Source organism: Phocoena phocoena, chromosome 10 (genome assembly GCF_963924675.1).
Source record: "Phocoena phocoena chromosome 10, mPhoPho1.1, whole genome shotgun sequence".
NCBI classification, from domain to species: domain Eukaryota; kingdom Metazoa; phylum Chordata; class Mammalia; order Artiodactyla; family Phocoenidae; genus Phocoena; species Phocoena phocoena.
Genome location: NC_089228.1, coordinates 38918283 through 38932424, shown reverse-complemented (window position 1 = coordinate 38932424; position 14142 = coordinate 38918283). Strand labels below are relative to the sequence as shown.

At 57.8% G+C, this 14142-nt stretch overlaps 2 protein-coding genes across 3 annotated transcripts; one reads left to right on the top strand and one right to left on the bottom strand.

Annotated features, from left to right (window-relative positions):
* Positions 1–800: 800 nt before the first annotated feature.
* On the bottom strand, positions 801–4651 carry CCDC71 (coiled-coil domain containing 71). Of its 2 annotated transcripts, none has more exons than XM_065886100.1 (2): positions 4577–4651; positions 801–2599 (listed from the first exon to the last, which is right to left on the bottom strand). In XM_065886100.1, the coding sequence occupies exon 2, from the start codon at positions 2545–2547 to the stop codon at positions 1069–1071; it is 1479 nt and encodes a 492-aa protein (XP_065742172.1). In that variant the 5' UTR covers positions 2548–2599; positions 4577–4651; the 3' UTR covers positions 801–1068. The 2 variants fall into 2 exon arrangements, with proteins under 2 accessions (XP_065742172.1, XP_065742173.1); XM_065886101.1 differs by lacking the exon at positions 4577–4651 and having other exon boundaries at positions 801–1518; positions 1633–2593.
* Positions 4652–8860: 4209 nt separating this feature from the next.
* On the top strand, positions 8861–13624 carry KLHDC8B (kelch domain containing 8B). Its single transcript, XM_065885344.1, has 6 exons — positions 8861–8917; positions 9862–10371; positions 11429–11593; positions 11903–12127; positions 12226–12327; positions 12765–13624. The coding sequence occupies exons 2-6, from the start codon at positions 9996–9998 to the stop codon at positions 12959–12961; spliced, it is 1065 nt and encodes a 354-aa protein (XP_065741416.1). The 5' UTR covers positions 8861–8917; positions 9862–9995; the 3' UTR covers positions 12962–13624.
* Positions 13625–14142: the final 518 nt, after the last annotated feature.

Here is a 14142-nt window from a genome sequence, read left to right as displayed (position 1 = left end):
GCAGACAGTGATGGATTGGCAGATGGGCAGGGAGCTAGTTTTGTTCAGGGCTCAGGGCTCTGTCCCCTCTCCAAAGCAGGAAGGACCAATAATGTCTGAACATACAGGCCCCTGTTGGAAGACATGCTGAGGCTGGACCTGGGAATAGAGCACTTGGAACCCAGGCAGAAAGCACTGAGAGGCAGTGTGGAAACTCTCCATGCTCAGAGACTGCAGCACTCCACCCATCCAATATAATTCCTTGGTCAGTGAGGGGACTCTGTGGCCCTACAACCCAGAGCTACCCTGGCCCCTGACTGAAGCCCCAACCCCTTGCCACCAACTGGGGAAGTCGACAATAGTCCCTCTCCTGAAAGAAGCAGAGAAAAGAGTAGGCAGAAGTACTTCAGCCGATTTAGGCCCCGCCCTGCCCCAGACAAGCCCACACAAAGCTCCAAGGTTTCAGCCAGAGTAAACTGGAAGACAAGGCCAGGCTGTCTGCACCTCCCCTTCCCTGGCCTAAAAACCTGCAGGCTGCAAGTTTCCCCACAGAGCCACCTATTGTCCTCCTCCAAGGGAGCATCCGGATTATCAAACCAGGGCAGCCCCAAGGGGAGGTGTCCCACCTTAGAGTGGCTCTGCCCCTGCCCTCAGAGGCCTGGAGGCTGCCCTTCACTCACATCCATGACCTTCCCTGGGCTACCAGGACCCTCTCTGGCATTCCTGTTCCTGGGGCTACCTTTTCTAAACACCCAAGCTGGCCTACCAGCAGTCACATATACAAAAAAAGACCATGGAGTGTGGGCAGGGAGACTGGAAGGTGGAAAGGTATAAAACGTGATAGATGGAATAGTGGACATACAACTTGAAGAGTAACAAGTCACAGTGCATCGCGCCATGACACCATCCCTCCCACCCGCCCACCCCACCCCACATCCTCCCGTCTCTGAAAGGAGGCTGGTGGCTCCCAGGGCCCTGGAGAGGCACCCAGAGTCTTTAGGGTTGTGGAATCCATGGGCATTGCACACTGTGCCACTGGCCACACAGACAACTGGGCTCAGTTTCCCCAAACGTTGCTACGTGAAGAAATCAGGGTGCTGAGTATGGCAGCAATGGCTGAAGTCGTATTACAGGGGAAAGGTTCACACGGAGGATCCGTTGAGCCTGCTGCCGCACCTCATCATCTGAGGACTGCCTGTCCACCTTGATGGCCCGGAATTTCAGCAGCTTTGCCGTTCCAGGTCCTAGCCATACCTTAGGGGACTGGGGCCCAAGCCGTGTTCTCTTCTGGGGAGGAAGATCCTTTGCCTCCTCAGTCCTTTTCCTCTTCTGTCCCACAGTCTCAGGGCAGCTTTTCCGGCCCCTCCTTGCAGTCCTGGCCTGAACAGACCTTTTTGGCCTGCCCCTGCCCCTGGGCTGGGTCCGAGCCACCTTGGCCCTGGCCCGCACTGCCTTGGCCTTGGCCCTGGCCCGCACTGCCTTGGCCTTGGCCCTGGCCCGCATTGCCTTGGCCTTGGCCCTGGCCCGCACTGCCTTGGCCTTGGCCCTGGCCCGCACTGCCCTGGCCTTGGCCCTGGCCCGCACTGCCTTGGCCTTAGCCTTGGCCCGCACTGCCTTGGCTTTGGCCTTGGCCTTGATCCGTGCTGCCTTGGCTTCTGCCCGGGCCTTGGCAGCTTTGGCTTGTGTTCGAGCCACCTTGGCCTGGGCACGGGAAGCTTTGGCCTGGGCTGTTTTGGTGCCCAGAGCACAGCCACCTTTCATTCGTGGGCCACTGAAGGAACCAGAGGCTTTGTAGGCCTTGCTCTGGGGCCCAGTGCCTTGTCGGGGTCCAGCCCTGGGGCCTCTTCGAGTCAGACACTTGGAGCCCTTGCTTGTGGCTTTTCTGGGAGCTTTGGGCTGGGAATTCCCCAGCCTCTTCCCTGGACCTTTCCGCAGCTTCAGGGGAGAGTCTGCAAGTGAGAGCTGCAGTGACTGTGCCTTGTGCTTGGCACCCAAGCAGGCCATGGGAGTCTTGAGTGGAACCAGGGCCTCAAGGACAACGGAGAGCCGCATGGCAGGGTAGACACCTGGATAGAGGTGGGTGGGAAAGCCCACTGCTGCACCCCGGGCACGGCTGGCACTTGACTGCTTCAGGGAGCTCAGTAGCAGGTTGGTGGTGGCATGCTTGGCGAGGGCTGGTGTGGATGCTTTGGCCAGCCTGCCAGACAGTGGCATGGGGAGCAGCGTGGCCCGGCCTGCAGGCAGCCGCATGGCAGTTCGGGGAGCACTGGCTGGAGGTGATGTGGCAGCTGGGGTGGGGGCACGAGCTTGAAGCTTTGTCTGGCTTGGGGGGTTGGCTGTGCACGAACTATAGCCATAGACATCACCGCTGCGCAGGATGGTAGGTTGGAAGCCATCATCCCGCAGGCCCTGCAGGAAGGCCACAAGCTGGGCCTCAGTGGCACTGAGATCCTGGCTCATGGGGTTAAAGACAAGCAACGCTTCCTCCAGGGCCTTCTTCCCTGCCGTGGTGATCCGCGACCAGGAGTGCACAGCTTTCTCCTCCACATGCTGCACCACCACGCTCATGGCATTAGGCACTGCAGATCTGCCTGGGTATCCGCAAACCAGCGCTTGGCACCTCCAAGGCAAAAGGAAGAGTCAATAAGAACAGCACCGAGACAGGGGCCAGGACCAGTAGATAGGTCAATCAGGGCCAGCAATCTTCACAATAACATCTATTGACACAGAGGGGCCTGGCCAGAGTGAGCCACTCCTTGGGGCAAAATCCTGGTCTTCTCCATCTATCACGGTGGAGGGTGGGGGGGTAGAGGTGGGGGACTCATATGGGTCAGAGGCAGCTTCTTCAGGATACATGCCCATAAGCTCATCAGAGCCATCCAACCTGCTGATGGGCCCCTGGAAAGATCTGGGCTTGGCCAAATTCCTAGTATTAGACTCAACACTGGGAATACAGGCAAATATCTCTGTCTTCCAGGAGCCCTGTACAGAAGGCAAGATAGAGATACCCTCAAGGTTCTTGGGAATGCACACTGGCACACAGCTCAGCTTGCCAATGGGTAAGGGAAGGATTCCCGGGAGAGGAATATTCATGTGGGACATGAATGATGAATAGGAAAGGACCAGATGGAGATGGAGCAAAAAGGGCAACAGCCAATGCAATGGCTCCAAAGTGAGAAAGAGTAAGGCAAACTTGGTGTGACTGCAATCTGTGGTCAGGGCTGGGAGGTCTAGCTGGAAAAACAGGGGACAGCAGGGCAATACAAGCTTTGAATGTTCTTTGAATGCTGGCCAAAGGGCCCAGACTTACATCCAAAGTCCATGACTATCTCTGTTCCTACAGCTGCTGCTGTTCAGGTGCCCAGAGGTGGACCTCCCTGCCCACCAGAAGTTCTGCTTTCAGAGTTCCCAGACAGTCCACTCAGAGGTCCAATTCTTAGCACTAGAGCCACGGAGACCAACCCCAGGGAAAAAGCCAGACTCTCCTTCAACAGAAACTAAAAAGATGAGTAGCAGGTACTAATAATACATCTCTAGGCAATCAGGCAGCCTGGCGCCAGGCAGCCAGACCAAGAGCCCAAGGTCTGGGAGCCAATGACTCCGAGTAAGATGGTTAATAAAGTGGACCCTAGAGATCTGAACTGTCCTAACTAGGGCTTGGAAGAAGACTTTGGTACAGCCCATTTGGAGCTGTCTGGGAAGACCCAAGTTGTCCCAGGCTTCTCTTTAAAAGCTGTAGGCCGTCAATCATGACTAACATCTAGTCTAACCCATCACTGAGGGGTCGCAGAGACAGCTCCGCAGCTGCACAGTAGAATTAAAAGATCAGCTGGGATCAGGCAAGTCTCTGGGGCCAAGAGGTGAGTCTGTGCAGCTTCTTCCTCCCCCTAGTGGAGCAGAAGTTTTCAGAATTCCCTGGAGGAAGTGCCCTGGGGCTCTTTGTTTGGAAACATTCTTGGATCCTCAGGTGTCTCGGGCACTTCCCCTCTCCAGAGGCCATTCTCCAAGTACAGTCCTTACACATGACTTTAGTTCTCTTTTTTCCCAAGGGGTGTAGTTCCCAGGGCTGTGAGTACAATAAGGAGGGACCTGTTACCTCCAGGCACAGATACTGGGGGTGAACCGGGGGCTCTTCCGCTCAGGTCGGCCTGGGCCCTTGGGAGGGGTCTCCTGGGCTTTCCAAGAGGCTCCGGAAAACAGAGACTGCAGCCCGACCCCAGACTTCCCTTCACAAGTGTCCCCGGGGCCGGCCGGGGAAGCTGATGAAAAGATGCGGGACGGGAGCGGCCCTAACCAAGCGGAACTGGGGCGGGAGCAGATCAGGGCCCTCAGGCTGGGAGTCCGCGTCCCTGAGACCCAAGCCGACGGTAGGAGCGGGGGGCCTTAGAGGAAGCGAAATGCACGGGACAGGCGATGAGAGCGCGACCGGGTCGCACAGCCCCAGGGTGGGGTCTCTGGGCACGGGGTGGGGGTTGGGGGTCTCGGCCGGACCGGCGGAGGGCGCTGGTTCCGAAGGAGCCGGGCGCCCGGCCCATCCACCCTTCCGCCTCGCGGACGACCCCTCCGCGGCGTGGCTAGGCCCACGGCCCCAACCTACCGGCGCCGCCGCGGGGACCCAGGACGCGCCTCTGCGCCGCCTCCGCTGCTCCAACATGGCCGCCTGCTGCGCACCGGAAGTGCGCCGCGCTTCCGCTTCCGGGACCTGGCCCGCCCTAGTGACCCTTGACCCCCCGAGACCCCGTTTCCCCCAAAGTCTGGGGGCTGGACAAGCGGAAACCAGAGAAGACTTCCTGGAGGAGGTGGCAGAGGGGACCGCTCTAAACCCTTGCGGACCTGTGCAGGAGTGTGAGGGGCAGAGGCGCTTTCGGCCCCTGCCCCAGGCAAGACTGCACCAGACTAGCATTGGATTAGGGGCCCATCTGACACCTTCTCTGAGGGGCTTGATGGTGGAACGACATGTGGGAGGGATTTTTGGCAAGGTCCAAGCTATCCTTCACCCTTTTAGTCCTCCCACAGCCACTGGCAAGGCCCACCTCTGTCCCAGGTGCCTGAACAGAGGGTGAAAGAGGAGTGCACCCTGCCTGAGGTGTCCCTTGGGAGCCTCTTTGTACCTCCTCTGAGGGCAGCTGGCCTTCCCCTATTCCTGAGAGTGGGCCCACTGCATGTGGTATGAAAGGCTGGTTTGCACACATTTGTGGCAAATAAGCCCAAAGCTGGGCTGGGCATGTCCAATCTGAGAGTCCCAGCATACCAGTGTGGGCCTGAGTGTACTCGCTTAGGAGCATGCCCACAGGTGTGGTGGGAGGACCCTGGTCCAGCCTTAGCTCCCTCAGTGGCAGAAAGCCCTCCCTAAAGTCTTAACTCTTCCCTAAATCCCTGCTTTTTGGCCTAAGAGATTGGGACTTCTTTCCACCTGTACAGTCTTTCCACATGTACCCTGGGGCCAGCAGAGAGGTGACAGTTACAGGGCTCACTACCCAAGCAGCATCAGATGAGAGAACATAGGTAAAAATTAACCTTAGGAGTCTAAAGGGTCAGAATGGTCTCTATTGTTCTGACCAAAGGCACTTCTTGGTCAAGGGCCCCCAACTCCAGGTTGGGAGTCAACCTGGAAGTCCTGGTTTCATGGATGAGATGGTGGGGGCATCTGTACTTGGGTCAGAGCCTGAGCTAAGAGGCAAAAATATTGTCATAACTCTTGGACCTGACATGTACAGTGGTGTAAATTTGGTAGCTGGGGGGCAGGTGGAAGCCTATGGGCAGTCACAGAGTGTGACTGGATGCTTCATTTGGGGACTGGTTGATAGCCCTCCTCACTCCCCATAAAACCCCAGGATCCTCTACCTGATCTATGCTTCCCTGCCTCTACAGAGGGGTCTGGGCACCCCTAGAGAGAAACACTCACCCCACCCTAGGCCTCACCTTGTGCACCTGAGCTTCTCAGGGCCTCAGCCCTGATGGTGGGGTCCTCAGTGCCTTTAAGCATAGCCAAGATGTCCAGCAGGAAATGCAAACTCTCCTGCTCCTCTGGGGTCAATGCTTCTGGCCCCTTGTATTGATAGAGAGAAGGGAAGGATGGGGTCTCAAGGGCCAGGGTCTCAGGGTTGCAATCAGGAAGTCCCACCTTAGCACTCCCAGTCCCCAACTGAGGGTGAGCCCCATCTCTGCCCCATCCATGGTTGAGGATTAGTTGTTCACTCTTAGGACCAATCCAGCCTCATCTTCTGCCCAAGTTGTCTTCTACAGCTTCTCTAAAGCCAGCAGTGTTGGGCCCCCATGTGCAGGTGGGGCCAGGCCTGTGTAAACAGAAGCCACTTCCATGAAGAAGCAGTGTCCAACCTCCAGGGATGACATGGGCCTAGGTGTGTCCTGGAAAGAGGATACCTCTCTGGTGATGTCCAGCCTAGAGGTCAGCGCAAAGTGGAAGACAAAAAAAGGTAGGTCCATCCCTAGTCTGTGTCCCTTCCACACATTAGAACTGTGGGGATGATATGGGTTCAGGGAAATGGTCTGGGGTACCTAGCTTCCTGAGGGGAGGCTGATCCTTTTGCCTCTTGGTACCCAGAATGTCCCAGATGGAACTCTCTGGGATCATTAATCAGGGCCAAGTCTGACTTGACCTGGACTTTGGTGGATGCTGACCATCCCAGGCATAACTGGGATCAGATGAGATGAGGTTGGAGAGACCACAGGGCCGTCCCAGGATCCAGCCCTTCTTCTCCATTTGGCATCTTTTATATCCCTTAGTGATGGACCCTAGACCCATATCCACCTGAGCAGAGAGATCTGGTGAAGATCTAGATGTGAGTGAGGCCAGTGGCCTTGGAGGGATCACCCCAGGAGGGAGTCTATGTGCCAGGGAGAAAAGCCAAGGCTGGGTCTTGAGGAGGCACTTCCTGGGGAAGGAGAGGAAGCAGGGCCTGTAAAAGCCTCCGAGGGGCAGGACAAGCAGCAGGAGGAAGCCAAGGTCACAAGGGTGGGTGAGGCTTTGAAGAGGCCAGAAAGATTTCAGTTGAGAAAAAGACGATAGCTGCCCCACCCTGCCCCATTTTAGCTATATGGTGTTCCATGGTGACTTTGGCAATACCAAGTTTTGGGGAGCAGTGGTAGCAGATATAAGATGGCCAACACCAAAGCAATGGAAACTGTGAGAGAAGATGACTTCAAGAGTTTGACTGGAAGGAAGGGAACAATGGAAGGACTTGGGGTGCTGGGAGGTATCTAAAGGCAGGAGGCTTTTATGTGCTTAATTACTGGAAAGGAGAGGGGAAGGGGCCTGGAAAGGGAACAGTGGGAAGTGTGAGGGGGTCTGCAGGACAGTGTGAATACCCTATGGAGGAAGGTACCAGTGACTGGCCTAACTGAGGAGCATGTTGGGGGCAGAGTGGAGTGGGAGGATGAAAGCCTTCTAGCCAGGATCTGCAACCAGCCTTGGCACCATTTCCATGCGGGCCGTCCAACTCCATCTGCCAGCCCCTGAAAGGGACTGAAGACTCTCTCTCTGGTCAGAATGCTCTGCCCACACTCTAGGCTGGCCAGAAGTCAGGCAGGCTAGGGTATTCATGTCTCCAAGTTGCTCTCAACCCATGACTGATGGAGATTTGAGAATGAATACCTTAGCATTCCCTTGCTCTGATGGGAACAATAATGTGAGGCCCATGTTCTACAATGGCTCCCAGAGTCCCCAGCAGGATTTGGTCCTTGTTGCTCACAGTGGGAACTTATTTGATGACACACCCCTTTATTGGCTGCTTTCCCTGTCTTCTTGCCACTCCTCTACTAGTGCTTCTTATCCTCATCTCCCACATTAACTATATGCACTTGTATCTCAGTCTCCTGGTGTGCTTCTGGAGAAAATGAGGCAGACGCTGTCCATGAAAGAGGGACAAATGGTAGCAAACACAATCACGAGGACTTCTTCTCATAGGTGACCACTGACCTGTACAAATGGGCCCCTAGCTCACAGACTTAGCCAGTACTCTTGATGCTCAGAAGATAGGATGGGCCAGGGTCTGGGTCTGAGGTAGGTCTGCCTCTGTCACACCAACTTGTTCTTGCCTGACCCCGGAGTTGGCTAGAGGCAGGCCCAGGACCCTGAAGATGGACAGTCACAAAGTGCCTTGGGTCCCAGAGTAGCCCAGGCCTCAGGCCCTGCAGAATAAGCCCAGAGTGACCTGCCTGGGAGGTCCCCTGGCCTCTGACTCTTCATCACCTGCTCTGTTACCCTCCCCCACAAAAATTGCCCCCACGCATGCCTGTGGAAGGGCCTGTCAAGTATGGAGGCTGGCACTTTCTGCTCCTCCACCCTCTGCTACCCTCAATGTGCACCACAGAACCTGTTCTGTGCCCTCATCAGTGCTTGGGGAAGGGCGACCGAGCCATTGCCCCCACCAAAGGCCCAGGACATACCCTAAGAGGCCTCCAGGGGGCGCCGCCGCGAAGCCTGTCGTGGGCTCTTCGGAGCGCAGCGGTGGTGGGCAGGCGCCCCATTCTCAAGCCCCCAGGTTCTGCTGGCCCGCCCCTTCGCCGGTGCTCGCAGGCTGGGTCCTGCCGAGAACGGCCCCCACCATACACGTGTCGTGCGGCCCACCGCTTCTTCCTTTCTCCCCCAGTCCGAGGTCGGACCCCAAATCCTGGGCAGGCCCAGCGTCCACATGTCCGTCTGTCTGTTCACCGGTTTCCGTGTGACCATGGGTCGGCGCGCCCTGCTCCGGCCACGGCAGGTGCGGGGTTAAAGCAGGGGGGAGGTTTTCCCGAGTCGGGAGGGGGGACGAGGGGCGGACCCTGTCCAGCCCCGCCCCGCGCCGGAGAAGAGCCGGAGCCCCGCCGGAGCCCCGCCGGAGCCCCGCCGGAGCCCGGCCTCAGACCCAGCCAGAGCAGGCACCAGCGGAACCGGAACCGCGGACCCTGCGCCCCGGCGGCGCCGGAGCCCCGGCCGGTGAGTCCCGCGGGAGCCGCGCTCAGGGGAAGTTTAGGGCGCGGGGTGTAGAGCCCCAAGCGCGCTCGCTCGGACCCGCCCCCCCCTTCCGCGAGCTGGAAGTTTGGGGCCGGGAGGCCCTCGCGCCAGGAGGCCCTCGCGCCAGGGGTCCCAGGAGCGTGCCTCCCCGCGGGAAAGGAGAAGCCAGGGAACTTGGAATCTGTGAAGTCCAGCTGCCCATTTCTGCTGGCAACGCCCTGGACTCTGGGAACCTAGAGTCCAGTGCTCGTGGGTTCCCAAAAATCATCCCCCTCCCCGTCCCAGACACCAAGAAGGCAGGCCTCTGGGGACTTGGCATGGGCAAACCCCTGAGGGTAGATCTTGAGGGGAAATGTGGGACTCTGGCCTCCAGCCCCTCCCCTCCCAGTCTCAAACACCCTGATCTTGGCCTTTGCTGGTGGGAATGGATGTAGTCTATGGAATGGCTCCCAAAGGGGTTTTAAGAATACCCTGAACTCTGATCCCTGGCAGCAGGTTGGAGACCCTGATGGCTGCCCAGAGCACACTGGAAGCCAGTAGGGGGGAGGGTACAGTAAAACTCCACTGATGCAGAGCACCAGCGTGAGGATTGTTGAGGCAAAGGGAAGGGGGGGGGCTAGGGTGGAAAGTCCTATTCTAGTCACCTTACCTCCCACCTAGACCTAGATTCAACCGGGAAGCAACTAGGTGAGGGCAAAGTATGGGAGGAGAATCCCTCAAGCCCCATAGCAAGTCAGGAAGTTGCCTGGGTAACTGGGAGACTGCCCTCCTTCCCACTCCAGGAGGACCTCCACATCAGTGTGCTAGGCAGTGGAGGTGTGTCTTCCCTCTGCTTTTCCCACCAGCAATTTTGGGCCAGGCTGCTCATCTGTACCCTGAGGGGCTGGTCAGTGGCTCTGACCCTTTGTTTTCCCTCTTTTCTCTAGGTGAAAGCAAAATCCTTGGACTGGCCCCACACTCCCTTGTAGCCCTGGTAGAGTCAAGATGTGGCCCCATCATGCCCTTCAGTGAGGCCTGCAGCCTGAGCAGATAGCATGGCCTGCCACTGGAGGTGAACACCATGGCTACAGGAGGTGGCCGGGCCTTTGCTTGGCAGGTGTTCCCACCCATGCCCACCTGCCGGGTATATGGTACAGTGGCATACCAGGATGGGCACCTGCTAGTGTTGGGGGGCTGTGGCCGAGCTGGACTGCCTTTGGACACTGCCGAGACATTGGACATGGCCTCACATACGTGGCTGGCACTGGCACCCCTGCCCACTGCCCGGGCTGGTGCGGCTGCTGTGGTACTGGGCAAGCAGGTGCTAGTGGTGGGCGGTGTGGATGAGGGCCAGAGCCCGGTAGCTGCTGTGGAGGCCTTCCTGGCTGACGAGGGCCGCTGGGAGCGTCGGGCCACCCTACCTCAGGCAGCCATGGGGGTTGCAACTGTGGAGAGAGGTGAGTGGCCTTCCAAGGAAGGTCCCTCAGGTGCCCCAACACCCTCCATTCTTTCCTGACTTGGTCCCTTACCTTCAGAGATTGGGCAAGAGCTGTAAATTTTGCCTGGGTGCCCTGGACATGGCTTTGTTTCTTGTACCCTTCCCTACCTAGCTCTGAGCTGGGCTAGCAGCAGCCTAAACTGCCTTTTCCAGCTGTGAGGTGGGAGTCAGAGCCCAGGCTAGCCACCAGCATGATGGGAGGCCCAAGCCACCTCCCTGCCCCATTCCTCCTCTGTAAGAGACAAGGAGGGGTGGCCCAATGACTCCCACAGTTATAGTCTGGGAGAGGGGGATGGGAGCAGGGCCTTGGCTCAGAGCCTGGCAAGTGCTTAAATTCCTGGCACCACACAAACAAACCAGGGAGACTGAAATGGACAAAAGCCAAGCTGGCCTGGAGGCAGTTGCCATGGAAGCCCCTAGCTAACTGGCTGTCTGCCCAAGGCCCCCACACATGCCCCCAGCTGACCCTGAGAGTATAACAGGGCAAGAGCCTACTCTAGTGAAAGGGCAGGGTACAGAAGTGCTGGCAGAAGGCTTGTGGACAGCACCCCCATCCTGCAGGCCCAAGCTCCTCTCCCAGCCCCCCAGCTGATCCCCAGAGCCCCCTCCCCAGTCTGAGCTCCATGCTGAACAGATCTCCATATGGCCCCCACCCCTGGCTTAAACCATCCCCCACCCTCCTTCCCCCGTGAGAGTCCCTACATTGTGGCCTCCAGGTCTGACCACCAGTCCTGCTTGGATGCCAGACTTGGTTGCCATAGCGTCTCCAGGGAGACAGAGATGGCTTATAATTAGATTGGCTGCCTCCTGCTCTGCACTTGAAGGGGCCCTGGCCAGAGTGGGAATCCTAGCTCTCCCAGCCCCCACTCCAGGCAGGCAGGAGGGTTTCTGCTGCCAGGGAGGGGTACCATAAATAGGTTTGTCCTAAGCCACCTCCAGTCCTGACCAGGGCTGTTGTCAGGGTGGAGTGCTGTGGCCAGGCCCAGGGATAGTCTGTATTACTTTTTTCTCCGCAGATGGTATGGTGTATGCACTGGGGGGAATGGGCCCTGACACAACCCCCCAGGCCCAGGTTCGGGTGTATGAACCCCGCCGGGACTGCTGGCTTTCGCTGCCCTCGATGCCCACACCCTGCTACGGGGCCTCCACCTTCCTGAACGGGAACAAGATCTATGTCCTGGGTAAGGACCTGGGGATGTGGAAAATTATAGGTTGGCTGGGATCAAGCTTAATCTGGGATGGTGGGACAAGAGAAGTTTTGTTGGTTTGAGCCAGGGTTGCTCTGAGGCTCTGACCTCTGGTGGTCCTGCTGAGGCTGGAAAACCAAACCCCAATGCCTAAGGATCTTTGCGGTTGATCTGTGCTCTGGTGTGCACACAGCTGGGTATGGGTAGCTGGGGTGGGCAGTGGTAAAGGCTCAGCAACCTGGTAAAGGAAGAGGCTCTCAGGCCTCCTGGGCTGCCTCCCAGGTGCCCCAATTCCATTGGCAGGGGGCCGCCAGGGCAAGCTCCCAGTGACTGCTTTTGAGGCCTTTGATCTGGAGGCCCGTACCTGGACCCGACACCCAAGCCTGCCCAGCCGCCGGGCCTTTGCCAGCTGCGTGATGGCCGAAGGCAGCGTCTTTAGCCTGGGTGGCCTGCAGCAGCCTGGGCCCCACAATTTCTACTCCCGCCCACACTTTGTCAACACTGTGGAGATGTTCAACCTGGAGCATGGTGAGCAGTGGCTGGTCTGGGCTATTCTCCCACTCTCCATGGGATGGAGGGGTACAGTGTGTGTGAGAGGGCTAGATCTGACCTCCCCTCCCCTGCAGGGTCCTGGACCAAGCTGCCCCGAAGCCTGCGCATGAGGGATAAGAGGGCCGACTTTGTGGTTGGCTCACTTGGGGACCACATCGTGGCCATTGGGGGCCTTGGTGAGTCTCTGTGGGGCTAGGGATAGGAGGGGAGCCCAAGACAGGAAAGAGTAGCCCCCTGCGTGAGCACCACCTCCTGCCCTTCTCTAGGTACTCCAGGGGTCAGGGCTTTGTGAGCTTCCCTTTCCCAATCTGTAAAACAGTCAATGGGTGGTCTGCCTGGCTCAGCTTTTGGGGTGTCTCTCAGCACCTAACTGTGGGTTCTGTACCAGCAGGGGCCTAGGAGATAAAAATAGGACAAATGACCACTGAATGAATGGAGAAATAGAAATGTGAATGAATAAATGAATGAGTGATGAAATGGGGGCAATGAATAGCAACGCATGGATAGCCCATCCTGGGGTAATGCATGCTGGGCCATGCTCTGAGCTCAGGGAGAAAAAGAGCTGGAGCCCCTGCAGCCTGCGCCCTTTACAACATCTGTCTTCTTCCTGCAGGAAACCAGCCGTGCCCTCTGGGCTCCGTGGAGGGCTTCAGCCTTGCACGGCGGCGCTGGGAGGCACTGCCTGCCATGCCTACGGCCCGCTGCTCCTGTTCTAGTCTGCAGGCTGGGCCCCGGCTGTTTGCCATCGGGGGTGTGGCCCAGGGTCCCAGTCAAGCTGTGGAGGCACTGTGTCTGCGTGATGGGGTCTGAATGCCTGATGGGACCTGTCCACTGGAGCAGTTCAGTGCCAGAAGCAGATGTCTGTGGTTCCTTTTGCTGCTGAGAAAGCTCACTGTGGCTCTGTGGGATGAGGGAGGCACAGGGTGGGGCACTTGAGACACCGTGTCTGGGACTTGGGGGTGGCCTTCATCTTTAGCAAAGGACACACATACCTTTATACCCACCTTTACTCCCTTTCATTCACGGACCATGCCCAGCTCCACCCTTGCTGTGGAACCTACTGGGCCCTCTGTCCAACTGGGAAGTGGGAGAGGGCAGAGCTGGCCTCCTGCCCCACAGGTCAGTGCCTACCTGGAGTTGATCAGGCCCTCCCCAATGGCTGTTCCTGAAAAGTCCTAGCTGTCAGCCTGCCTTGAAGGCCCTTGTGGACTCAGAAGAGGTAAGAGAGGGTGGGAACACAGAGGGGTACAGGAGTGGATGTGGGGACCTCCAGAGGGCCAGAAGAACGGTGGCTTTGGGCCCTTTACACTGCTGGCTGTGTGACCTTGGGCAAGTCATTTCACCTCTCTGTGCCTCAGCATCCTCATCTATAAATGGGGATCTCTGAAACCTTCCTGCCCTACCTACCTCACAGGGCTGTTGTGAGGATCCAGGGAGTTCAGATGTGGAAGTAAAAGTGCTGCTAAATCTGGCTTATGGTCTCTGGTGTGGACTCCTGCGTTGCCCCTGAGCCCCTGGCCCTCAACTTTCTCAAGGGATGAGGGTCTAGAGGAGGCTTTAGGACCTGGCCTCTGCCCCCAAAGTGTCCTGGTGTCTTAGTCCCACTTAAGCCTCAGTTCTCTGTTGGTGACGTAGGATGACCCCCATCCCCTATTGCCTTGGCTGTTAGAGGGCACTCACAGCAAGACCATAGAAGAGCTCAGAAAACTGCAACAAAATACCATAGGATCAGGATGACCTCAAGATTCACATCACACAGCATCCTCAAAGCCTCTGCTCACCTCCGGTGGCGGGGGCGGGGTGTGTGTCCAGTGGGGGCTGTCCCTCTGTCCCAGCTGTGGTGAAGCTGTCTCTTAGGCATGACTGTGTTGCCACTCACCAGACCCCTAGAGGCAGTAGCATCCCAGAAAAAGCAAAGCTGCCAGCCCTTGCCTCCTCCTCCAGTCTTTGCTGCCCACTAGTAGGGACCATTGACTCTGCTTTCCCTGCAG

Excerpts from the sequence above, each read along its gene's own strand:
- CCDC71 (XM_065886100.1), bottom strand. The coding sequence starts at position 2,547 with ATGAGCGTGGTGGTGCAGCATGTGGAGGAGAAAGCTGTGCACTCCTGG.
- KLHDC8B (XM_065885344.1), top strand. The coding sequence starts at position 9,996 with ATGGCTACAGGAGGTGGCCGGGCCTTTGCTTGGCAGGTGTTCCCACCC. Across the intron at positions 10,372-11,428 it reads GGTTGCAACTGTGGAGAGAG|ATGGTATGGTGTATGCACTG; the intron begins GTGAGTGGCCTT and ends TTTTCTCCGCAG. Across the intron at positions 12,328-12,764 it reads CGTGGCCATTGGGGGCCTTG|GAAACCAGCCGTGCCCTCTG; the intron begins GTGAGTCTCTGT and ends TTCTTCCTGCAG.